Genomic DNA, 26,764 nt, shown 5'->3' with positions numbered 1-26,764 from the left:
GTATTCGCCTGACCAAAAATCTTGTTCCTCCCGCCACCGAACTTCACTAAGTCCCACTATATCTAACTTTAACCTATCAATTTCCCTTTTTAAATTTTCTAGCCTACCTGCCCGATTAAGGGATCTGACATTCCACGCTCCAATCCGTAGAACGCCAGTTTTCTTTCTCCTGATAATGACGTCCTCTTGAGCAGTCCCCGCCCGGAGATCCGAATGGGGGACTATTTTACATCTGGAATGTTTTACCCAAGAGGACACCATCATCATTTAACCGTACAGTAAAGCTGCATGCTCTCGGGAAAAATTACGGCTGTAGTTTCCTCTTGCTTTCAACCATTTGCAGTACCAGCACACCAAGGCCATTTTGGTTAGTGTCACAAGGCCAGATCAGTCGATCATCCAGGCTGTTGCCACTGCAACTACTGAAAAGGCTGCTGTCCCTCTTCAGGAACCACACGTTTGTCTGGCCTCTCAACAGATACTCCTCCGTTGTGGTTGAACCTACGGTACGGCTATCTGTATCGCTGAGGCACACAAGCCTCCTCACCAATGGCAAGGTCCATGGTTCATGGGGGAGGGGGGGGGGGCTACACATTACAAAACTCAAATTGCAAATATCTACAGAAACACCAGAGAAAATTCGCTTTATGACCCTTAGGAGAGATGTCCAGTGTATACACAGGGCAAAAACGAGGAGGAATAGCAGGGTAGGGATGACTGCCGAAACTGCTACTGCTTTCTATAGGAGTGTGCAGAGGGATGTGAAAGGAAGAGGATAGTGTGCTGTTAGGTGTAGCATCAAGAGTCACCTCCAGCACCAGACAAATAAATCAGAGATTAGTTCCAAAGAAAGTGTATCAGTGATAAATACGGGAAGTTAACTATAAGTATCTCCAAATGGAGTAGATAGATCAAAAGAAAAATATTCCTAGGGCTGTCTGAGGCTCCCAAAACAACAGCCCATGCAAGAAGAGCCCAGAAATATCACTTTGGTAGTAACCAGCAGTTTATTCATGCTAGTGAAACAAAGTGGCAACAATAGTGCACAACCTCAAAATTATATATTCAGAATTGTTAGATGGTATATAGAACAGGTTACTTAAACACGCTGTGGCATTTTTGAGTAATCACAAAGTATCATCTATTTCTGGCTAAGGCATATAGCTTTCAGACTCACACTTATCTTTCTAAAAAAAATCTGACTGTCTATGTTTATTCTTTCTTAATAAAATGAGATTTAAGAGTGTTCACAAAAGATAACCTGTGATTTATAGAGAACACAGATAACTGCATGACTATAAGGCCAATTGACAATACTGAAATGACTACTGAGCCAAAGGACAAAAATAAAGTGAAGGTGAAGGACATTGCTGCCCATGCTGTTCTTGATGGTCCTGGTGTGTTTGCAGGCGGTATTCTGTGTTTCTCTCTCTTGTCAAGAATGATAAATTTAGTCACAGTGCTGGATGCCTTATTGTGGCTATTGTTCACTGTGGAGGTATTGAGAGTATTGGTGGCCTTGAAAGTTTAAGTAAGCGTGACGTCATTACTTACCACACTTTCTTAATGTAGCTGAAGTTTTTAATAAAGACATCGGCACATCTTTTTTACTGTACAAGATCTTTTGTACTCAGGAGTCGTGGACATTGTGAGACGGATCAAGATGAAGGAATCTGGTGTTTGTGAAGCAGTAAAATATGTTAGTGATTTGACGGTATATTATTATAAATAAAGAACCCTGATTCCCAAAGGTAGTGAGGGTGTAGGTGTCATGTTCCTATGCTCTTTAATGGCTGTCCATGCCTATCATCATCTCCACCTTCCCCTTGCAGTGGGCCCCCCTCTCCCATTCCCCTCAATAACTTCCACAATCACCTCATCCAAGGCAACCATTCAGCTTCCAGTTCTGGGAGAATGTGGTTGAGTGTATTTGAAGAAGGATACCAGTTTTTAAATTAAGTTTCTAGTACTTCTTAATGAACAGCATTAACTTACCCCTAAAATGCTCCGAAGATATATATGTTGTGGTTTGTTTTTATATTGTGAGTAGGTCTTCCAGAAGATTGTAGCACTTGCAGAAAGCCAGAACACCTGGAACATTATTTTCTTACTGTAGAAAACTGATATGTTGACTTATACACTATAAATGACATGAAAATAAAAATACACTTAATTATGGTGAAATATCACTATCACTCAGCACTCTGAGCCACAAAACTTTTTGTCAGCAAGAGGATTGTAACAGGGAACAAAACATGACAGTACTACCTAAAAAAAAGAGAGAGAGAGAGAGAGAGAGAGTGAGTGAAGAAGCAAAAGAACAAATATGTTACAATGAGCATTCAAATTTTGGGTCAAGGGGAATATCTGATACGAGTCGATGCCTTGCACAGTGATGTAAAGTTAATGGCTGCTGTGACAACACATTTTTGTGAACATATTCACAGTTTGTGGTGACTTACTGATCTGTTGCTTAACCCAAGATCTAGGTTAGGGTGGAGGGTGACAGTTTGGTTGTGAGTTGATGAGATGAATGTGAAGCTAAAAAATGGTTGTGCTGACAGACTAATTTGTACCTTATCGTGTTTGAATAACTCTACGCTGTTATCACGTTACAGTCACCATGCTGTTTACAACGTTTGTCATATGTTTCTTACATCACTTGTCAAAGTCGATGACTCATAATGAATATTCCTTTTTATCTTAAACGTCTTGTACATTCCACAGTTCTGTACTTAAAATTAGATTGTCATTTACACTTGCTTTGTTAGCATTTATCACAAATATTTTATGGCATTAATCTATACAACATATGAACGAATCAACAACCCTTTTAGAAGTATCTACAGTGTATGAGTGATGTGTCTATGTGAGTGGAGCTCTGTCTCTGGCAGAGGACAATGATCTGAGAAAGCAGCCAGGAGTACTATGTAATTATAGGTCAAAGGAACCAGGTCATCACTTGTTCGGGCTGCAGATCAGTAGTGATAATCCCCCATGAGTAGGCCAGAACTATTCCCCAAGAGACATTACAAGTTTTTCATCTTGACAAAACTAGGAAATTGCAGATTTGCATTTTGTTCGTTATTGATCATTGTGTCTGGTCGTTACGGACGTCGCAAGACATCCTGTTCAAGTTCGGTGGTTGATCGTTCCACTCAGTTTTTTATTACAGAGGCCAACCGGCTCTCTGACTGAACACGCTGAGCTACCGTGCCAGCAGCTAACTGAGCTACCCAAGCACAACTCATGCCCTGTCCTCACAGCTTTACTTCTGCCAGTACCTCGCCTCCTACCTTCCAAACTTTACAGAAGCTCTCCTGCAAACCATGCAGAACTAGCACTCCTGAAAGAAAGGATATTGTGGAGACATGGCTTAGCCACAGCCTGGGGAATGTTTCCAGAATGAGATTTTCACTCTGCAGTGGTGTGTGCACTGATATGAAGTTTCACTTAGGGCCACAACAAAAACATCGAAAGGTACATATAGTAATTCAGTTGAGTCTTTTGGATTTCAAATTGTCTCTAAGCTGACACGGAGAGAACATATTAGTTCTATTAGTAACAGGATAGCATGTGTAACATCCCTTACCGTATATGGAAACTACCAAGGTTATTATGCATAGCAGTTACTGCTTAATATCGATGACTTACATACCATTCTTTGGACTATCCGCGTGTCATATTTTTCATGTAGATAAAAAAAGACATACGAGGAATGTTGACATTGGGAATTGTTGCACCTCAAATACTGTTTCATTATTTAAGTGCTACTGACATTAGCTAAATTAGTAGTTTTTTTACATAGTTACAGGGGTTTAATTTTAGTGCATTTACAGCTATAGCGATATTATCGTATCCATACCTAGGAGATACCAGTGTTACAGCGAAGGAATAATTTAAGTCACAACAACGTAGTCCATAAAGGGAAAGTTTTAGCTTTTAAAGAAAATATTGGTAACCTGTATGTTCGCAATTACTAGTTTTCATGTCACTTCGGCATTCACAGAACTATTATTTAAATAACTTATAATATAACTGGAAATCTATTATGCTTTGTCTCAATTTTGCCATGGCCGTAAACTAAATTCCATTTCGTGGCCTGTATATGTTTTCATCCATCGTATACCGTAATTTTCAACTGGTCAACAGATGGACTGGGTTTCTCAGACACTCGCGGATTTCGTTTTGAAAATATCTGCAGTAGTACACTACTAATTAGTAGGCCATTGTAGCTTTCAGTTAAAGTTCTTAGAGGCCACTACTTGATTCATAACTCCACTTTGTTGGCCAGTTGATTGTTGACGCTGGAAGAAACGTGTACTGTGTTTCAGAGACCCTTTCCTTCCGTTTAGTTAGCTGTTTTTCTGTTTACACCGAGTGCACACGATAAAACTGCACGAATTGAAACTGTTATTGGAAAATGATACTGGCGATTCAGTTGTGGATCTAATTTTTTTCCAGGAAGTGATCACGACCCAGGAAGTGAAGTGAGTGACTAACAGCTGGACAGCGAAGATAACGTAATTCCTGTCAGGAACGTGAGTACCCTACTCCACAAACCACCATACGGTGCATTGCAGAGGGCACCTTGTACCACTTCTAGTCATTTCCTCTGCTGTTCCACTTACAAACAAAGCTAGGGGAGAGCGACTATCTAAAAGACTTCGTACAAGCGCTAATATCTCGCATCCTATCTTCATGGCACTTATGCGAAATGTGCGTTAGTGACAGTAGAATCGTTCTGTAGTCGGCCTCAAATGCCGGTTCTCTAAATTTGCGGAATAGTGCCCTGCGGAAAGAGCATCTTCTTCTCTTCAGGGATTCTCATATCAGTTCATTAAGTATCTCCATAATAACTGCGTGCTGATCGAACCTACCAGTAACAAATCCAACAGCCCGCCTCTGAATTACTTCGATGTCTGCCCTTAATCCGACCTGGTGGGGATCCCAAGCACTCTTAACAGTACACAAGAATGAGTCACACTGACGTTATATACGCCGTCTCCTTTATGAATGAGCTGCTTTTTCCCAATATTCTTCCAATAAGACGAAGTCGAACATTCGCCTTCCTTACTATCAACCTGACGTGCTCATTTCATTTCATATCGTTTTGGAATGTTACGCCCAGGTATTTAATCGAAGTGGCTGTGTCAAGCTGCACCATAGTAATGCTGTATTCGAATATTACACGTTGTTCCTACTCATCCGCATTAACTTACTTTTTTTTTTTTGCATTTAGAGCAAGCTTCCATTCAACACGCCAACTAGACATTTTGTCTATGTCATTCTGTATATTCCGTCACTGAACGACAATACCTCGTCATACACACAGCATCATCACCAAAAAGCCATAAATTGCTGCGCACCCTGTCCGTCAGGCCATTTACGTATATAGAGGAAAAAGCGGTCCCATCATACTTCCCAGGGGCACTCTGACAATACCCTTGCCTCTGATGCACACTAGCCATCGAGGAGCACGTATTGGATTCTATTACTCAAAACGTTTTTGAGCCATTCACATACCTGAGAACCAAAGTGCATGCTCGGATGTTCATCAACAGTCTGCAATGGGACAAATGTCAAATGCTGATACTAGAGTTTGTTGAGCATCTGTGTAACGTTCTTAACTAAACGATGCCGTGACGAAAACACGTTACTTTTAGTCGCTTCTCTCTCTCTCTCTCTCTCTCTCTCTCTCTCTCTCTCTCTCTCTCTCTCTCTCCCTTTCTCCCCCCTCCCCCTCTCCCCCCCCCCCTCTCTCCCACTAATTCAATTTGGTAAGAGTGTAAGACTGATGAACAATACTTAAGAATAGCTCCAACAAGTGTTTTGACAGCCACTTCTATCGAGGATGGTTACATTTCTTTAAAATTCTCCCAGTGAGTCTCAACCGGGAAGCTGCTTTTTCCAGACTTTATTTTATGTGGTCATTCCGTTTTAGATCACTCCAAATGGTTATTCCTAGGTGTGTTACGGTAGTTTCCGTTTCCATTAATTTGCCACCGATAGTGTAATCTAATATTAGTCGATTTTTTCACATACTTACGTGCAGTGTGTTACATTTATTGGCGTTCAGGACTAACTGCCAGTCCCTCTCCAGTCGTCTATCCCCTCCACGCCTTCGTGAATTTCGCTAGTCTTCTGGCTTTACAATCATCTATAGACAACAGTATCGTCCATTAATAGCCTTGCGTTATCCACCAGATCTTAGTATAAATAGTAAGTAGTAACACCCTGTAATACTCCCGAAATTACTCTTACATCTATCCTCTCTGTTCTACGCAACGGCCTTGCCGCAGTAGAAAAACCGGTTCCCGTCAGATCACCGAAGTTAAGCACTGTCGGGTGTGGTCGGCACTTGGATGAGTGACCATCTGGGCCGCTATGCGCTGATGCCATTTTTCGGGGTGCACTCAGCCTCGTGATGCCAACTGAGGCGCTACTCGACCATACAGTAGCGGCTCCGGTCAAAGAAAACCATCATAACGGCCAAGAGAGTGGAGTGTTGACCACATGCCCCTCCTATCCACATCCTCATCTGAGGGTGACACGGCGGTCGGATGGTCCCGATGGGCCACTTGTGGCCTGAAGACGGAGTGCTGCTGCTGCTTTCTGTTCTATTGAGAACGACTTCTATCTGCAAGGTAGTGCTAACACTCTCACTGCTGGAGAAGCACGTTATGGAACTCAGCAACGATTTACACCAGTGGTTCCCAGCCCTTCCAAACCCCATTATCCCTGAGCTCGTTCTGATATTGGCTAATCTCCTCCACCTGCCCCCCCCCCCCCCATCCTGCCCACTCCCCCCTCCCCACCATCATTACCAACCATAGCGCGTAACTAAACTGTACAATGGAAAATAATTTTTATTGCATATTTTCATTTTTAAAATGACGAAAGATAAATGATGTTTTATTTTTGTGGGTGTTTGCATTAAACTACGCACTACCAAGTCAGTGATATAATTATACAGCTTACACTCTGGTGACAAAAGTCATGGGATAGCGATATGCACATGTACAGATGGAGGTAATATCGGGTGCACATGGTGTAAAAGTGCAGTGCATTGGCAGAGCTGTCATTTGTACTCAGGTGATTCATGTGAAAAGGTTTCTGAAGTGATTATGGCCGTATGACGGGTTTAACATATACTGAACCCAGAATGGTAGCTGGAGCTGGACACACAGGATATTTCACTTTGGAAATTGTTAGGGAATACAATGGCAACAGCCTTGCCGCAGTGGATACAACGGTTCCTGTTAAGCGCTGTTGGGCGTGGCCGGCACTTGGATGGGTGACCATCCAGCCACCATGCGCTGTTGCCATTTTTGGGGGTGCACTCAGCCTTGTGATGCCAATTGAGGAGCTACTCGACTGAATAGTAGCGGCTTCTGTCAAGAATACAATCATAACGACCGGGAGAGCGGTGTGCTGACACCGCGCCCCTCCTATCCGCATCCTCCTTGAGGATGACACGGCGGTCGGATGGTCCCGGTAGACCACTCGTGGTCTGAAGACGGAGTGCTTTTAGGGAATTCAGTATTCTGAGATCCGTAATGTTATTTCTCACACGGACAACGCAGAGGCCGCGGCCTTTGCATAGAGCAGAAGCGTTTGCATAGAGTTGTAAGTGCTAACAGACGAACAACACTGTGTGAAATAACCACAGATATTGGCGTATCCGTTAGGACAGTGCTGCGAAATTTGGCGTTATTGGGCTATGGCAGGAGGCGACTGACACGAGTGCCTTTGCTAACAACAGATCACCTGCCCCACCTCTCCTGGGCTCGTGATCATTTCGGTTGGGCCATAGACGACTGGAAAACCGTGGTGTGGTCGGATGAGTCCTGATTTCAGTAGGTAAGAGCCGATTGCATGATTCGAGTATGGCGCAGACGCCACGAAGCCATGAACCCAAGTTATCGACAAGGTATTGGGCAAGCTGGTGGTGGCTCGATAACGGTGTGAGCTCCAGTTACGTGGAGTGGACTGGGTACTCTGGTGAATCTGAACTGGTGAATAATTGGAAATGGTTATGTCTGGGTATTTGGAGACCATTTGCAGACCGATGACCTCGCTGTCTGGTCTCCTTCCCCAAAACAACCCAACCCAACCATTTGCAGCCATTCATGGATTTCGTGTTCCCAAACAACAAAGGAATTTTTATGGATGACAGTGCGTCACGTCACCGCACCACAGTTGTTCGCGATTGTCTCGAAGAACATTATGGGCATTTCGAGCGGATGATTTGGGAATACAGATCGTCCGGAATGAATCCCATCGAACATTTATGGGACATAATCGATAGGTCAGTTCGTTCACAAAATCCTGCCCTGGCAACACTTTCGCTATTATGGACAGCTATAGAGGCAGCATGGCTGAATATGCAAGGAACTTCCAAAGACTTGTTGAGTCTATGCCACGTCACGTTTGTTCACTGTTGGGTGTAAGGAGGTCCGACATGAGATTAGGAGGTATCCCGTGACTTTTGTCGCCACAGTGTATTTCTAACAACATCTTTTTTATGTATAAAATGTTTTTTTAATGATATTTTTAAAATGGTGCTCCAACGCGTCGCTGGTACTATCTACAACTTCTTCTCAAAAAAAAGGACGTTATCTATCTACATTGAGGACAGACACTCGCTACAAAACATGCTTCCTCTGCACCGCTCCTCTCTCTAGCAAAACTTGCTGCACCCAAGCCTTGCACTCTCATTTTAATTAATAGTAATTTCGTGTGGCACAGTGGGTTGGTGCAAGTCTTTCAATAGCACGACACTTCAGTGACTTGCGTGTCCCCAACTTATCCCAGTTATCCAGCTGGGGATAGGCAGCCTACAATTTAATGCGGATCCGAACGAACTGTCGTTTTTCGCGACTATCACGCCTTTCAAAGCAAGGTTTAAAAAAAGCAGACTGACAATTTCGTGATCCATTCGGGACTCGATCCCGCGATCTCTCGAAGTTCAGGCACGCACTTTACCGCTGTACTACCAGGCTTGTCAATCACCAACTTAAAATGCATGCACTACACTTAAGCCTACCGTTTGTAAATCACTTGACGCTGGACTCCTTACTTCTGAACTGGCAGAAATTGGAAGACCATAGGCTGCCTATGCTTTGTGTCTAACCATCGCCGCTAACACCCCCACCACCATCACCACCACCACGGCCAAAAACAACAACAACACAATAGCAGTAGTAGCAGTAGTAATACAGCGCAGGCCCCGCAGCAGTGTAATACCCAGAACGCGTATTTACTGTTTTATTGCACTGCCAATTAGTTCGTTTATTGATGCAAAGCGAATGATGAGGCAGTTAAGGTTGTTGCTAAAACTACCTACAACTCAGAGAAGGCACATTTAAGTATATGTGATGTATACGTCTGAATTTTACTGTCATAATTGAAAACTGATATAGACATGCGTATTCAAATACAGAGATACGGAAACAAGTAGAATACGGATCGACGGTCGGCAAAGCCTATATAAGACAACAAGCGTCTGGCGCAGTTGTTAGCAGTTGCTAAAATGGCAGGTTATCAAGATTTAAGTGAGTCTGAACGTGGTGTTATAGTCGGCGCACGAGCGATGGGGCACAGCATCTCCGAGGTAGCGATAAAGTGGGGATTTTCCCGTACGACCATTTCACGAGTGTACCGTAAATATCGGGAATCCGATAAAACATAAAATCTCTGAAATCGCAGCGGCCGGAAAAGGATTCCGCAAGAATGGGACCAACGAGAACTGAGGAGAATCGTTCAATACGACAGAAGTGCAACCCTTCCGCAGACTGCTGCAGATTTCAGTGCTGGGACATCAACAAGTGTCAGCGTGCGAACCATTCAACGAAACATCATCGATATGGACTTTCGGAGCCGAAGGCCCACTGGGTACCCTTGATGACTGCACGACACAAAGCTTTACACCTCACCTGGGCCCGTCAACATCGACACTGAACTGTTGATGAATGGAAACATGTTGCTTGGTCGGACGAGTCTCGTTTTAAATTGTACCGAGCGGATGGACGTGTATCGGTATGGAGTTACCATCATGAATCCATGGACCCTGCATGTCAGCAGGGGACAGTTCAAGGAGGTGGAGGCTCTGTAATGGTGTGGGGCGAGTGCAATTGGAATGATACTGGACCCCTGATGCGCCTAGATACGTCACTGATAGGTGACACGTACGTACGCACCCTGTCTGATCACCTGCATTCATTCATGTCTATTGTGCATTCCGCTGGACTTGGGCAGCTCCAACGGGGCAATGCGACACCCCACACGTCCTGAATTGCTACAGAGTGACTCCAGGAACACTCTTCTGAGTTTAAACACTTCCGCTAACCGCTGACCTCCCAGATATGAACATTATTGAGCATATCTGGGATGTCTTGCAACGTGCTGTTCAAAAGAGATCTCCAACCCCTCGTACTCTTATGGATTTATGGACAACGCTGCAGGATTCATGGTGTCAGTTCCCCGCAGCACTATTTCGGACATTAGTCACATCAATGACACGTCGTGTTGCGGCACGTCTCTCGTGCTCGCGGGGGCCCTACACAATATGAGGCAGCTGTATCAGTTTCAAAAAAAGTGTTCAAATGTGTGTGAAATCTTATGGGACTTAACTGCTAAGGTCATCAGTCCCTAAACTTACACACTACCTAACCTAAATTATCCGAAGGACAAACACACACACCCATGCCCGAGGGAGGACTCGAACCTCCACCGGAACCAGCCGCACAGTCCATGACTGCAGCGCATTAGACACGCGGCTAATACCGCGCGGCTGTATTAGTTTCCTTGGCTCTTCAGTGTAGCAGAGTACGGACAAGTGGAGTATAGACAATCTGCTTAGCAGACATGTTGCATCTTCTACGAGTTTCGACGATAAAACACAGTCTTTGGTTTGCCTTCCCCACGATATTATACAAGGTGTTACAAAAAGGTACGGCCAAACTTTCAGGAAACATTCCACACACACAAATAAAGAGAAGATGTTATGTGGACATGTGTCCGGAAACGCTTAATTTCCATGTTAGAGCTCATTTTAGTTTCGTCAGTATGTACTAACATGGAAAGTAAGCGTTTCTGGGCACATGTCCACATAACGTATTTTCTTTCTTTGTGTGTGAGGAATGTTTCCTGAAAGTTTGGCCATACCTTTTTGTAACACCCTGTATATGTGATCGTTCCAATTTAAGTTGTTCGTAATTGTAATTCCTAGGTATTTAGTTGAACTGACAGCCTTTAAATTTGAATGATTTATTGTGTAACTGAAATTTAACGTGTTTCTTTTCATACTCATGTGGATAACCTCAAGTTTTTCCTTATTGAAAGAAAACTGCCATATTCTGCATGTTACAGGTATCATAACAGTTGCTTCGATATTCATGAATTGTGAGTTGTCTGAAACGTATTCGTGTATACACATATATAAGCACGCCATTCACATTGTGAAACACGACCTGTATTAGAATCCCAGGTGACAGCTATCTGTCTGTTCATTGTTGAATTTATTTGTGATCAAGCGCTTGTGTAATGGAGTGTTATGTTGTCTTATAGATGGGACAGGGGAAATCTTGTGCCCGCATGTATCCTAGCTTTCTCAAAAGCAACGAAAGAAATTGCCTAGTTTAATGTCCCTATTCGAAGGACATCTACAACGTGAAACGGATTAGATTTTCACACTGTATATTGGCGCAATTTGTGGCTTATACTATCCGTCAAATCACAAAGATGAAAATTTATTACATTGTCAGCATTCAAACAGACTACCTTCATGATACGTGCCACCGCTACTTGAAGGAATCAGACACAGAAAAAAATACGTACAGACAGCAGGTGAGGATAATACTGACGTTCATTATTTTGCAGTATGCTCCGAAAAAGAATGTTACACGATGCTTCGGTTGTTTCGAAAATCAGCTTTATGCAAACACAATTAGTTTATTTTTATATTTAACCAGCCATGTTCCGACATCTATGTGTCATCTTCTGTGGGTCAAATATTTATTATTATTATTATTATTATTATTATTGACAGCATGTCGTCTGCAAAGTAGCCATGAACAAAATTATTTCGTAAAAAAAAAAAAAAAAAAAAAAACACGAAAAAGATCACACAAAATCAGTATTTAATAATACAGTTCACTTAGCGATGTAATTTTAAGGTGAGCGTCTAAACAAAACAAAGCAAGTTGCACATATTGTAATTCTTAGGACTTCAACAGTTAAATTATTATAAATTTGATGTACTTTACAGAAATAGAAATTTGACCCACAGGAAATGGCACATAGGTGTCGAAACATGTCTGGGTAAATACAAAAATAAACTAATTGTGTTTGCGTAAGGCTGATTTCCAAAACAACCCAATTTTTAAATCCCAAACACGAAAGAACATGAATAGGAGTTTGAAACCTTTGTAAAATGATTACACGATTCGTCATACTTTAATTCATTCAGAATATTTTCAGTGCTTGAGTTATAGTTTGCAAAGGACTTAAAAAAGTAAGTTACACATGTCACCCACACTACTGCCACTGCACATTAATAGTGGCTCATTGTCAGATGAGAGAACATGTTTTGGGATTCATGCAGACACATTTCTACTACAATACGGATAACAGGTGTATCAAGGTGTAGGAGTGAAATGACGTACCAACTACACTCATGCTCATAAATTAAGGATAATTGCAGAATGTGGTGCCACACAACTTGGCACTACACAAAATTGGCGCTAATAGCATAGGCACATAGGGAACACACACGACACAGATCTGCAAGTCCACGGTATTGGTGATAAGTTGAGAAAACTGTCCCGAAACACGTGTGCTACAAAACGCCAATGTTTCCTGCGCATGTACCCCGACATCAATATGGGATATGATCACCATGCACATGTAACAGGCCACACAATGGCTGGGCATACTCTGGATCAGGTGGTCGAGCAGCTGCTGGGGTATGGCCTCCCATTCTTGCACCAGTGCCTGTCGGAGCTCCTGATGTGTCGTAGGGGTTTGAAGACGTGCAGCGATACATCGATCGAGAGCATCCCAGAAGTGCTCGATTGGGTTTGGGTCTGGAGAACAGGCAGGTCACTCCATTCGCCTGATATCTTCTGTTTCAAGGTACTACTCCACGATGGCAGCTCAGTGGTGCCGTGCATTATCATCCATCAGGAGGAAGGAGGGACCCACTGCATCCCTGAAAAAGTAGACATACTGGTGCAAAATGACCTCCCGATACACCTGACCTGTTACAGTTTCTCTGTCAAAGACATGCAGGGTGTACGTGCACCAATCATAATCCCACCCCACAATATCAAACCACAACCTCGACACAGGTCCCTTCCAAGAACATTAAGGGGTTGGTATCTGGTTCCTGGTTCAAGCCAGATGAAAATCCAGCGAGAATCACTGTTCAGACTACACCTGGAGTCGTCCGTGAACATAACCTGGGACCGCTGTTCCAATGACCATCTACTGTGTTCTTGACACCAAGCTTTAAGGGCTCTCCTGTGACCAGAGGTCAGTGGAATGCACCTTGCAGGTCTCCAGGCGAATAAACCATGTCTGTTCAGTCGTCTGGAGGCTGTGTGTGTGGAGACAACTGTTCCAATGGCTGCGGTAAGGTCCCGAGCAAGGCTACCTTCATTACTCCGTGGTCATCTGCAGGCACTGATGGTGAGATATCGGTCTTCTTGTGGTGTTGTACACAGTGGACGTGGTACTGTAGTACCTGGACACGTTTCCTGTGTGCTGGAATCGTTGCCATAATCTTGAGATCACACTTTGTGACACACGGAGGGCCCATGCTATGACCTGCTGTGTTTGATCAGCCTCCAGTCGCCCTAGTATTCTATCCCTCATAAAGCCATCAATATGTGTTCTCTGAGCCATTTTCAGAACACAGTCACCATTAGCATGTCTGAAAACGTTTGCACACTTACTCGCTGCACTGTACTCTGATCTGCACCAACACACCTCTGCATATGTGGACTGCTGTCAGTGCCACCGTGTGATGACCGCAGGTCAAATGCACCGCATGGTCATACCCCAAGGTGATTTAAACCAGCAAACTGCCCACCAGAGCGTTGTTTCACCATGTATCAGCACTATCCTTAATTTATGAGCATGAGTGTAGAACCGTACTCAAGAGTTGTAGAATGTGGGCCAGTGAGATTCTTGTCGGCAAAACGACTTAGTCGCATACAGATTCACTGTGAAATTCTTGCGATGTGTGGACCAGAGGCAGTGTCACCTACAGCCGTAGTGAAATGGTGCCAACAGTTTGACCAAGTTCCCATGGCCATGAGTAATGCTGATCGCCAAGAAAGATTATTAACATAGATCACAGACGACAACATCCAGGAACTCAAGGAACTTATTTCGCAGCAATCACAGATTTTCCGGCGACAAGGGGTTTGGATAGCAGTAGTAGTAGGGCAACTTATGTTCTGTCCCACATTTCGGTTTGCCTACATTCAGGGGTAAACCTATTGTTATCTTTTGACTGACAGTTACTTAACCTATTGTTCCCCCACCCCTGCTCCTCTTCTTCCTCCTCCTCCTCCTCCTCCTCCCACTCCACCTCCTCCTCCATCATCCCTCTGGGAACTTCCCTCGCCGATGTTGAGGAGGTGTATAGTAGATATGAAAGAGTTGTGATGATACAACAGACAATTAAGAAAAAGAAATGGGTGGTTTTTATGCATGATGGAGCCCCAGATGGACAGAGTTTAAAGCATTTTACGTAAATCAACTATGCTATCAATTCTAAAGCACTGTTCCAGTGTGTGAGGTCAGTATCAAGAGGGTGTTCGTAAGAGAAAACATAAACACATGCACTCCTAATGCTACACGGTTCTGTCCTTAAAACACCGTATAATATTAAACTGTTGTGGTTTCTGACCTATTAGTTGCATGGAACGCAACTCTGTTACTATCCCAACGTCAGAAATATATTTCCAGCAGACGACATACATTCTCCTTGCACAGTCCTCTATGATAAACTACTCCCTTAAAACATCGATTCCCTGTTATTCATGTACAATATACCTTTCCAGATAGATGTATAGCCCCCACTATTCACATCCGATCACAGTTCATAAATTATACTATGCTCGCACCAGTTAGTAATGGAGAATGTCTCTTACAAAGAAAGAGACAAACGCATAGCAGTGGTGTTTGACACGTAATTTCACATGCCATGCAGCCACTAACTCCGTCAGACAGATGTATACACGGGGATTGCAGTACCTTACAAACACCTGCCACTAAATTAGAATCACTGTAGCTATGAAACAGAAGACTCGATTTTATGCCCAAGGTGCGGCAGGGGAATGAAGTGCCTTGTATAAATCTTTGTTCGTCTAGAGGAATGTGTTGAAACAGCATGGACATATGCACAGACACTGAATATAGGAAAGAGAGCAAACGCACTGTAACTTTAGAATTTGTGGTTGGAGGTGACTCGATGTATTCGAGTACAGGGCTGTACTATGCCGCCCTACCAGAAAAATAGTGCATTTGCGCTATGTGTTGGCAACTGTACTACATTTACAAGCACTTTTAGAATATGGAACGAGAAGTGATGTCATGATCACATGGGTAGAAATGACATAAAATCGATAAAAGTACGAAAAATGACGGAAAATAAGCATAAATTGAGGAAAAATAGGCCAAAATGCAGGGAAACTAAGTGAGTACTTGCATGTCTTCTGCTTGGTGCAGAAAAGTTCTTGTACATGGGAACGAGTTTGTGGCAGCAAGAGGAATACGAGAGAACATTTACATGGAAGCACTGGTAACCAGGGAAGCAGTCATATTTCTTGTCGAAGCAGCATTCTACTGTATGTCTATTGAGGTAATAGTGATACACGTGAGTTGACTGCTGTTTTTGATGCTTTCCTGGAAAAAAGAGAACCATCTGCCTCTAAACTTACTTGCATCTGCGTTAAAGGACGACAGAGAGTGAATGGAGTGATCAAATGGTTCAAATGGCTCTAAGCACTTATGGGACTTAATATCTGAGGTCATCAGTCCCCTAGACTTAGAACTACTTAAACCTAACTAACCTAAGGACATAACACACATCCATGCCTGAGGCAGGATTTGAACCTGCGACCATAGCAGCAGTGCGGTTCTGGACTGAAGTGCCTAGAACCGCTTGGCCACAGTGGCCAGCAATGGAGTGATCAGTTGAGGTGGAGTTGTAATGAGGTATGATTTAATGGTAGACTGATGATGCATTCTATGGAGAGAGGGAGATGTCACTGCAGGTCGTTTGACCATTTTCTTCTGTTGTTATGTCAGGATGCATCAGTTGTGCGAAATATCCTGCAATCGACTCATATCCAAATGTTGTGTTCTGTGTGTGGCTTAGAACATTGTCTACTTGCAATCGTTAACAGCAAACCTCTCAGTCATCAGACGAATTCACTCTCATGTGCGATGAAACATGTCCATCCTGTTTCGACGCTCTCCTCTGGGATAACAAAGATTTATGCAACATACTCCATTCCCTGCTTCATCTTGGGCATAAAATAAAGTCTTCAGTTTCATAACTACAGTGATTCTAATTTAGCGACAGGTGTTTGTGAGGTACTACAATCCCCATGTATACATCTGCTTGACAGATGTCCTGTTTATGGAGTTAGTGGCGGAAAGACGTGTAATTTCACATGTCAAACACCGCTGCTATGCGTTTGTCTCTTTCTTTGTAAGAGGCATTCTCTCTTACTAATACTAATTTTATATAGGACTGGTGCGAGCATAGTATAATTTCTGAACCATGTTCGGATGTGAGCAGTGGGGGCTATACACCTCTGAAAAGCTATACTGTGAATGTATCACAAAGAATCAATGTTTTAAGGAAGTAGTTTTTTTTTTCATTTTACAGTTTTTCACTATAGTTTGTCATAGAGAAACCTGCAAGGAGAATGTATGTCATCCACTGGAAATATATTTCTTTTGTGGGGATAGTAACAGCACTGCATTCCACATGACATAGGTCAGAAACCGCAACGATCTTACATTATAGTGTGTTTTAAGTGCAGAACCGTGTAGCCTCAGGAGTGCATGTGTTTATGTTCTCTCTTACCAATCAACACCTTCTTGGACTGACCCCATGCACTAGAACAATACTTTAGAATTGATAGTGCTGTTGATTTACATGAAACACTTCAAACTCCGTCCATCTGGAGCTCCATCATGCATAAAAACCGCCCATTTCTTGTTCTTAACCGTCTGTTATATCGTCACGACACTTTCATATCTACTAGACACTGATAAGAGGTTCAAACGACCTCGACATTCGCGCATCTGGAGAGGTCTTGTGATCTGGGATGGGTGCAGGACAGCAGTTATGGACTCGGTTCGCTCTGTTCCTTCACGAAACGTGGAATGTAGCTGTCTGCTTTTGATCAACTGCAGATTAATTCGGTGACAGTGTTGCAGGGAGCGTTGGTCAAAGACAACGCAAGGAGATCCTTCAGTTTCTAACTTTATCCTAAGAATCCAACAATGCTCTGTGAAAGATGGATAATCATAATCGTAAGTTAGTCACTATGATCGAAGTGCTAGAAATATGTAGATCGCTGTCTGGTATACTTTGGTATGTATGTTCGAGAATTAACAGTGAATGGATGTACTGCACAGTCATCTATCTACACTCGAAATGGTACTTGCAAAGTAGAGGAGGGGCGATTTAGCGATGATACAGAAATTGAGAGGCGTGCAACCATGTCACTGGTTGGCGTTATAAAAAACTGGTACAATTGGTAAAATTGATCACACTGTCAACTGTGATGCTTATTACAGTACATCAGTGGTGTTTTTTTCATCCCATATATCCAAAAAATGGTTCAAATGGCTCTGAGCACTATGGGACTTAACATCTATGGTCATCAGTCCCCTAGAACTTAGAACTACTTAAACCTAACTAACCTAAGGACATCACACAACACCCAGTCATCACGAGGCAGAGAACATCCCCATATATCCACTGGTATGCTGTTGATTACCGCATAATGCCTGACAGACATCGCTTGTTTGAGATGGAGAGTCTTGATGAAGAGGCAACACCTTCCGGGAATGGGTAGCACTGAAACAGTGATCGCGAACATGACTGCAATATGAGGAATCAATCGAAACGGTACACTGAGGTATCCGCTATCCCGTCACTGTGCAAGATGAGTTTAAATGTAGAGGTCTTCAGTCACCTTCAGACAGCAGTTTGGAAACGCTCCACAATGCCACAAAACTCTTCTAGTTTCCTTATGTTGTGGCTGTCTTTTATTTCAATCATTCAGTGAATGTGTTGTGGGAGTAGCAGCAACATGGTTTACACCATGTGATATCCAGTTTTCTGTGAGAGCCAATGGATCGAAACGTGTTAATGTCAGTTTAGAACATAACACAGACCTCCAAAGTCGTGGCAAAAAAAAGAACACAGAAAATGCATGGCGGTGTACAAAGTGTGTTACTGCAGAAAGAAACAAAACAGGGACCATCTCTTGCGACTGATAGTCTGTGGTATATGGTCCTCCTATAGTACAGGCGATGAAACTTTGCACTGGTCTGTGCAAGCGACTTCGATCATGGCCAGCTGCTCCAGTGGATTAATACCTGCACATTTAATAGGATCACCACAAATGCTCGATGCTGGCATGCAGACAGTATTTGTTTTCGATGTATCAGAAGAGAGAGATATGGTAAAAATCTTATCGAGTTCTCTGTCGAATGAACTTAGCAGAGCTTTTATAGTTTGTAGTTTTTCTCTGTTAGATGGTACAAAATAACGATGATAGAATGTTTGGGTGACAGACATTAACGCACCCTGAGGGATGCAGATCTTCAGACTGTAGTACATGTATGTAGTTTGGAAACACTTCGCAGAGAAGTAGCAAAATCCTCTGCATTCTTCCAGTTCTTGTATGATGTGGAGTCGTCCTAATTTTCCCGATAAGAAACACCACCATCACTGCTTGTAATGTCTTTTATACTAACTCGTGTTGCAGGAGAAAGCTTCATTTTGGCGCTGACCTTACACATCATACACCACTGGCGGAACTATGACAACATGTTCTCACTTCCATAGAGTGGTCAAAAGACGGTCCCGTGGCATTGACTCAGCTTACCCTGTTTCTACACGGGTTGCAGAACGCGGTATATATAGTGTTTTCTGACTTACGCTCAGTTCCGACTTACATTGGGATGATCGCATGGACGAAGCTGCAGGGAGGCTGATGTAGAGACTGAGGAACAGCTACAAGTTGCAGATGAATTGTCCAAAACCACTTTGGAGTTTTACTGTAGCAGTTAAGTTCGAAAAAGGTGACTCGTTTCGAGGTACGAGAGTAGCATGAATATTATTCACTAGTAGCCATAATCATTAAAAGACTTCTTCAGAGGATCCAACGCAAGTATGTGGTTGAGTGGAGAGACTTGGTTCCAAATCACTGACACCATTTCTACCAGAAAGCGTTACACTGTCAACGACTCTTGTGTGTGCCTGTAGAACCAAGACCAATTTTTATGCAGGGTGACAGTAACATAGCCATTGTGGTCGTGTTTTTAATAGCACGGTCCTTACACATAATGTATGTTGTTGACGGTAGAATCCTTCTGTGGTCAGCCTCAAATGTCAGTTCTCAAAAGTGTTCCTCGAAAATAACTTCATCTTCCCTCCAGGGATTCCCATTTGAACTACCTGGTGAGTGTAATCCGACTACTGAAAAAGAAAAATTACATGCCATTAAAAGTGACCCTCATGATCAATTTAATTAATTAGCCTGTCAATTTGATGTCGGTGACATGGCACGTGGTGTGTGTGGGTGACGGCTAGAGCACCACGTATATGATATTTCACTTGGTGTTTCTTTTCGTTGAGGGGTTATTTCAGTCGTCTACTTGTACAGGGAGAGACAACCATCGTAATAAAATCAGATGTTTTACCGAATTTGTAAAGTGATACGTAGTGTAAAACCTATATTTCAACTTCTCTGTGCTGTTACCTTAAGAGACCTCACTTGTGACGAGATATTTGCTTGCAATAAGAGAGAATACGAAAGTAAGGAAGCGTCCTGTGACCGTGGTGGATCTTACCACTGTGTCTTGAGCCAAAAATGAGATTAATATTCTAGTCCTGTGACGCATGACATGACATATAAGAAATGATATTTTTCTACCTGATCAAAGGATACTTAGAGGGATTATAGCCTATGACATAGTTCTGTACAGGATTTTCATAACAAGTAACAATAATTTAGCGCTGTGAAAACGCGTGTATCGTCCGATTTCTTCTATCTTCGGAAATAACTCGTTAAACTGGAGGAATCTAGATTTTGTATGAGAAATTCGCGGTGTACAGGCAACAACATCGTTGCCTCGGATTGCGCAAAGTAGATTTCTTAAACTGATGGGTCTATGCCGGGGCGGAATTGTTTAGAACTACTGTTTGCGTCCAAGCTGCAACTGCTTATCTCACAGTGCACCGCAGCTGCCTGCAAGTGTGGTCACTAGGAATCGCCAACCGGAAGTAATGGATTAGCTCAGCTTTTGATGTGTACAAAGTATGTGCCTACCTGCTGGCGAAGTGACCAGTGTGCTGGGTGAACACGACAGAAGCGGACGTGTGTGTGTTGCGTGAGAGAGGATTCAATATGATGGGAGTTTGCACTGGACATACTGATAACATCCGAATTCCTGCCACTCCAATCACCCCCAGATGCCATCCATGGCCAGGGATGGTGGGCTCTGGCATACACATGCGTCCATGACTGCGACTGCGGCCACGGCGGTAATTTTCACGGATCTCTTTATGCGGCACTGGTGGTGTGCATGGGGATGGGCGAGCTGTGTGTGGATATCAAAACAGGAGCGGGCGGGATGCGCCAGTGTTTCAGCTACCTCCGACATCATGACAACTACTACGACGGAGTGGATCGTGATTTAAGTGTGTCGTGTTTAGCACTTCTCTGTACGTATCAGTGGGGTCTGTCTTGCAGTGGCATTTGCTATTGTCACTTTCCTACGAGGCAGTAGGGCTTCCTCCTTCCTAAAGTAGCGGAGAGAACCAATTTGAAGATTCTATAGTGCTCTATAAACCCAATCGCCACGTCAGTTTCCGACAGATAGCGATCTCTAACATCTAGCCACGACAAGTAATACAACTACAAATTAGATCGTGGTTTAAGTGTGCCGTGTCTATTGCTTCTCAATACATAGCAGTGGGGGCTGTCTTGTAGTGGTACTTCCTGTTGTCTGTTGTATCACGCACCTTGCTTCATCCTACCGAATGTAGCAGAGACGACCAATTTAGAAATTCTACAGTACATTAAAAACCCCAGTCAATCCAATCGCGTTGCTTATAGCTCTAATGCGCGCACGCTCGCCGTTCGGGTGTGGGTCTCTCTCCTGATCCGTGCGACGGGGGCTACGCTATTGGCAGCAAATGGCACGCACCTCGCGACCGCTAGTTTGTGTGATCGGTAAGATTTTTTTTCATCAGATGTGTAGTGGAATGTTGTGATGGAAGAGAGTGTTAGCGCTCTCAAACGTTTGTGTGCACAAGACTTCAGATATATTTAGTGTTACGATCCGTTTCTGATGGAAATTTCATTGACGAAATAAATCTCGGGTGAACAGCCTGGTATGGGTGTGAATAGGACACAATATTTCGGCAATCGACCACGTTGCCATTATCAGGTGCGCTGATATTTCCCAGAGTGTACCGACTTCGGGGAGAAGGGAAGAATAACGAGAGAGGTGCCGGCAGACCCTCCTGAACGAGAAGACCTAGGACGCAGCGCCCAGACGGCGGGAGAACGGACGCTGTACCTGGACCGCGCGAGGGGCGCGGACAAAGCGACTCATAGGAAGCGCCTGAGGGAGGAGCGGGAGGGGGATTGTCCTATATGTACATGGCGCCAGCCCACTGCCGGTCAGTACATCAGCGCACTTGATGATGGCAAAGTGGTCGATTGCCAAAATATTGTGTCCTATGCACACTCATACCAGGCTGTTAACCCTAAATTTATCTCGTCAAAAATACGCCTGGAGAAATTGAAGAAATTTCATTAATTGATTTGCATAATGTTGGTGTGCGGTACTCAAATGTTGAAAAGATGTTTGTATTCTGAAGAAGGATCACCATAAGGAGGAAGTGAGTGTTTTAAGCGATCTATTTGACTCCTGTAAATTGTTGAACTATTAATTCGAAAGGGTAGTCCAAACGGCTTATTTCACCGTGTTTTTGATATAGAAATTACGTCAGCTTTCCCTTTGTCTCCAGCATTAGGCGACAGGAATGCAGTATTCTGAGGAGAGGAGCAAACCTCCATCTGCATGTTTTGGGACGTTTGTTGACACTGACAATCATTTAGTGGCCTCCAGAGAAAGACAGGGACAGGAAGCGAGCCCGGACTTCTCCGATCAACAGAATGCCAGCATTTGATGCTTTGTTTGCAGGCCGCGAGATCAAAGGAGGTTGATATGTGGTCTGTGATCGGTGGTATTTAGTAATGTGATCTGTAATTAGGACATCGGGCGGTTTTGACCTTCGTTGTGTGCCCTGGTGTTAGACACATGAACCTGAGACCCTAAACGGTGGCTACTACACCGCAATTCATTCCATTCGTGATCTGTAGGCCATTTTTGCGGGGCTCAACTGTCAGTGCAATATGACTGCTTTATGTTTCTCGTTTTGTATAAAATAGTTTGTCGCTGAGATTCTAGTAATTTGTGCCTCTGCGGAAAGTGACGTTTGGTTTCGAAATGTGTCATGAACTTCTAGATATGTAGTTGTTCTGGTTTCCCCATCTGTGTTTAGACGCCAGTGCACTTCGAAAAGTGAGGAAAATATACAGGTGTCATAAAAGCCTTAACATCCCTGCTTCTGGCAGCAAATATAAACTAAACTAAACAGGCGCGATCAGAATAAAAAAGCGTCGCAACTGTTTAAATATTCCATACTGCCTTGTCACCCACAAACTGTTTAAATAAACAATATTCCATACAGTGCAGTCAATTTCCCGACAGATGCTTTAACTAAATAAATGAATTATATCCCAAACACTGTCTTGTATGCCATACATTGTTTAAATAAACAATATTCCACGCATTGTCTAAATTAAATTGTTTAAACAATATTCCATGCACTGCAATCAATTTCCCACCAAGTTCTTTAAAGTGAATAAATAAACTACGTTGTCTAAATTCTTTAGACAATATTCCATACACTGCAATCGATTTCCCTCCAAATGGCTGATCAACTGAGTCTTTTCTCCGCCATTTTCCGGGAGGGGGAGGGGAGTCGGAGGGCTGTGGGGTTTCTCAGAGGGTGGATTTAATTACTTGGTCGATTTAGTTAATTAGTCAATTACACTGATATCCAAAGTGTGCTTGTATTGGTGAGGAGAGTTCCCAGATGGATGGGGGAGGAGGAGGTGCAGCAGGAGGAAGAGGGGGATAGGTGGGGGAACAGTAGGTTAAGGAACTGTCAGCCAAAGGAACGATTATCCTCAGGAGGTCATGAGCTGTCAGTCAAAAAGATGAATCACCCCAGGGGGTTTTAATCCTCGTAGCAGAACAATAGGTTAAGGACTGTCAGTCAGAAGAGAACAATAGTTTGCCCATGATCTGTTTGTGATGGAAATTTCATTACTTGATTTGCTTAATGTTGGTGTGCGATACTCAAACGTTGAAAATATGTTGTTTTCCGAAGAAGGATCACCATAAGGTTGAAGTGGGTGTTTTAAGCGATCTATTTGACTCCTGAAATTGTTGAACTATTAATATGAAAGGGTAGTGCAAACGGCTTATTTCACTCTGTTTTTCACATCGAAATTGCGTCAGCTCTCCCTTTGTCTCCAGGACTATTTTGGTGTGACGTCATAAGCGAGTGACTGCGTGTGAGATCGCTCTCTAAGTTTTTATATATTTTTAGGTTTCACATACATATTTTAACGGTTTTTGTGATAATATTTACTATATAAGTGACTTATTAGTGGTTTCTTCATTCACCTCTGCCTTTCTTGTGTTGTGACCTGATATTTGTGAGTCTTTCGTATCGAGCAACGTAACCTCTTACCTGTGTTTACATTCCGCGCTGACCAGTTGCAGCTGTAGCGGCGCATCGAAAGCTAAGTACTAATTAATTGTTTGTGTATCGTGGTTTATTTAGGAACTTTAGTAGTCTTCAACCGGTGTTTTTTGTGTTTTCTAGTGAAATAATTTCAGAAGAACCTTTTGGGAACTGTTTTCAGCTTCGTTACTGTGTCATTAGACATTTGATTCTCTTTCTGTATTAGTCTTTTGTTATATTCACATTTGTTGTTTATTAATACTGTTAATAATAGTAACTTCCCTTGTAGAGTAAGTTTGTGATTATTGTAGTCAGGTTTTTAACATCTTCTTATTGTAGTAGCGGAACTTAGAAAAAGTAAAATGTTACCATGAGTGAAAAGTGTGGGCTTTGCCGTAGGTTCGTGAGTAGTGTATTGCGGTGTGGGACTTGTTCGAAGTATTTTCACTGGGGGGAATGCAGTGGGGAAGCCAGTGGACATTCTGCTGAGATCCTCTCCTGGAACTGCAGGTTATGTAGCAAGAGTAAGTTGATAGAGGAGCAGGAGAATAAGATCTGTGCCCTTCAGGTGCAGTTGAAAAACGCAGAGGAGGAGCTAGATAGGATGAGGAGGGAGGAGGGGGTTGGGGAATGGGAGCTGGCTGTTGGCAAGAGATCTGCTAGGAGAAGATTTTCACATAGTTTTACTATTGGTGTTTACAATAGATATGACCAACTATCAGAGTCTAGTGGAGAGGAATCTCTAGTAGCTGTGGATGTAGGAAGTATGCAGCAGACCTCAGTAGTTACGATGGCTAGAACAGTTACAAAGTCGAAGAGGAAGAAGAAGGTTCTGCTGTTAGGTAGTTCTCATGGTAGATGTGTAGGCCAGCAGTTGCAGGAAGTGCTGGGGAGTGAGTACCAGGTCACCAGCATTGTGAAGCCTAATGCAGGATTGGCTCAGGTGACTGTTAACATAGGGGGGTTATGTAGGGATTTTACTAAAGAGGATCAGGTAGTGATTGTGGGTGGGGTGGTAACAGTATTGATAGGGATGGGGAGTATGACATAGATGGTGACCTGGAAAAGATAGCCACTCAGACTGGCAACACGAATGTGCATTTCGTGGAACTGTTTCAGCGTCACGATCGGCCTCATCTTAATACAGCCGTCAGGCGTAATAACATGAAACTTGGCGGGGCACTGATGACAGAAAGCATGGGTCACATTTCAGTGGTGTCAGTGGAGTCTATCAGCAGGACAGGTTTCACTAGACATGGTCTGCACCTCAGCGGGCATGGGAAGGGGAGGTTGGCAAAGCTTATAGGTGACAGCATAGGTGGGGTTGGTGGGATCACTCATGGGAAAATTCCTGCAGTAGTGGGTGTTAGAGCTACACCTTTTTTAGATTGAAGTCAGCTGATAGGTATTCCTGCTTAAGGGAAGTCTCTCTAACAAAGGAACCACTTTTGACAAAGCTTAGGTATCCGAGTAATGAGAGAATTAGTATATTTCATCAAAATATACAAGGTATTAGAGATAAAGTTAGTGAACTGCTTATAGATGTTGACTCTGAAATTATTGGTATATCTGAACACTTCTTAAATAAGGAGATAATTCAGAGGCTTCCTTTACCAGGATACAGGTTGGCTGGCAGCTTTTCGAGGAGCTCTTTGCGGTGTGGGGGAGCAGCCATGTATGTGAAAAACGGCATCCCATTTGAGTCAATTGATGTTTCAAAGTACCGCACTGAAAAGGTGTTTGAATGTTGTGCAGGTGTGGTTAAATTTAATGGAGATAAACTTCTAACTGTTGTTATTTATAGATCCCCAGACTCCGATTTCACAACATTTTTGCTAAAGCTAGAGGAGGTTCTTGGTTCACTTTATAGGAAATACAAAAAGTTAGTTATATGTGGTGACTTCAATATTAATTGTATAAGTGATTGTGCAAGGAAGAGGATGCTGGTACACCTCCTTAATTCATATAATTTTATGCAAACCGTATTCTTTCCAACGAGAGTGCAAGGGAACAGTAGAACAACCATAGACAACATTTTTGTTCATTTCTCATTACTAGAAGGGCATTCTGTTAGCAAAAAGGTGAATGGCCTTTCAGATCATGATGCACAAATTTGAACTCTAAAAGATTTTTGTGCTGCAACACGTGTTAAATATAGTCATCAGCTGTTTAGGAAAGCTGATCCAGTTGCTGTAGAGACCTTTGTAAACCTTATCAATGAACAAGAGTGGCAAGATGTTTATAGCGCTGATACAGTAGACGATAAATGTAATGGTTTTCTCAAGACTTTTCTCGTGCTCTTTGAAATTTGCTTTCCGTTAGAACGTTCAAAACAGGGTACTACCACAAACAGGCAGCGTAGCTGGCTGACTAGAGGGATAAGAATATCTTGTAGAACAAAGTGGCAATTATATCAAAACGTTAGAAACAGTCAAAATCTAAATGCAGCAGCCCATTACAAACAGTATTGTAAGGTGCTTAAAAATGTTATTAGGAAGGCAAAAAGTATGTGGTATTCAGATAGAATAGCTAAGTCTCAAGATAACATTAAAACCACATGGTCAGTCGTAAAGGAAGTGGTTGGTCTTCAGAGACAGGTCGAGGATATAGAATCAGTACGCAGTGGGAACGTCCGTGTTACTGATAAGTCGCATACAGTATTTAATAATC

General features: G+C 43.0%; 1 protein-coding gene across 2 annotated transcripts in view; it reads right to left on the bottom strand.

The window, feature by feature from the left end:
* The window catches only part of LOC124545019 (NADPH oxidase 4-like), a 202,776-nt gene that overhangs the window by 121,613 nt on the left and 54,399 nt on the right, over nucleotides 1-26,764 (bottom strand). For both annotated transcript variants that reach the window (XM_047123798.1, XM_047123799.1), the window contains exon 2: nucleotides 1,996-2,091. In XM_047123798.1, coding sequence (XP_046979754.1) covers nucleotides 1,996-2,091 — 96 coding nt within the window. The remainder of the gene's footprint in view (nucleotides 1-1,995; nucleotides 2,092-26,764) is intronic.

Source organism: Schistocerca americana, chromosome 8 (genome assembly GCF_021461395.2).
Source record: "Schistocerca americana isolate TAMUIC-IGC-003095 chromosome 8, iqSchAmer2.1, whole genome shotgun sequence".
Lineage (NCBI taxonomy): Eukaryota > Metazoa > Arthropoda > Insecta > Orthoptera > Acrididae > Schistocerca > Schistocerca americana.
This window is presented reverse-complemented; position numbering and strand designations above follow the sequence as displayed.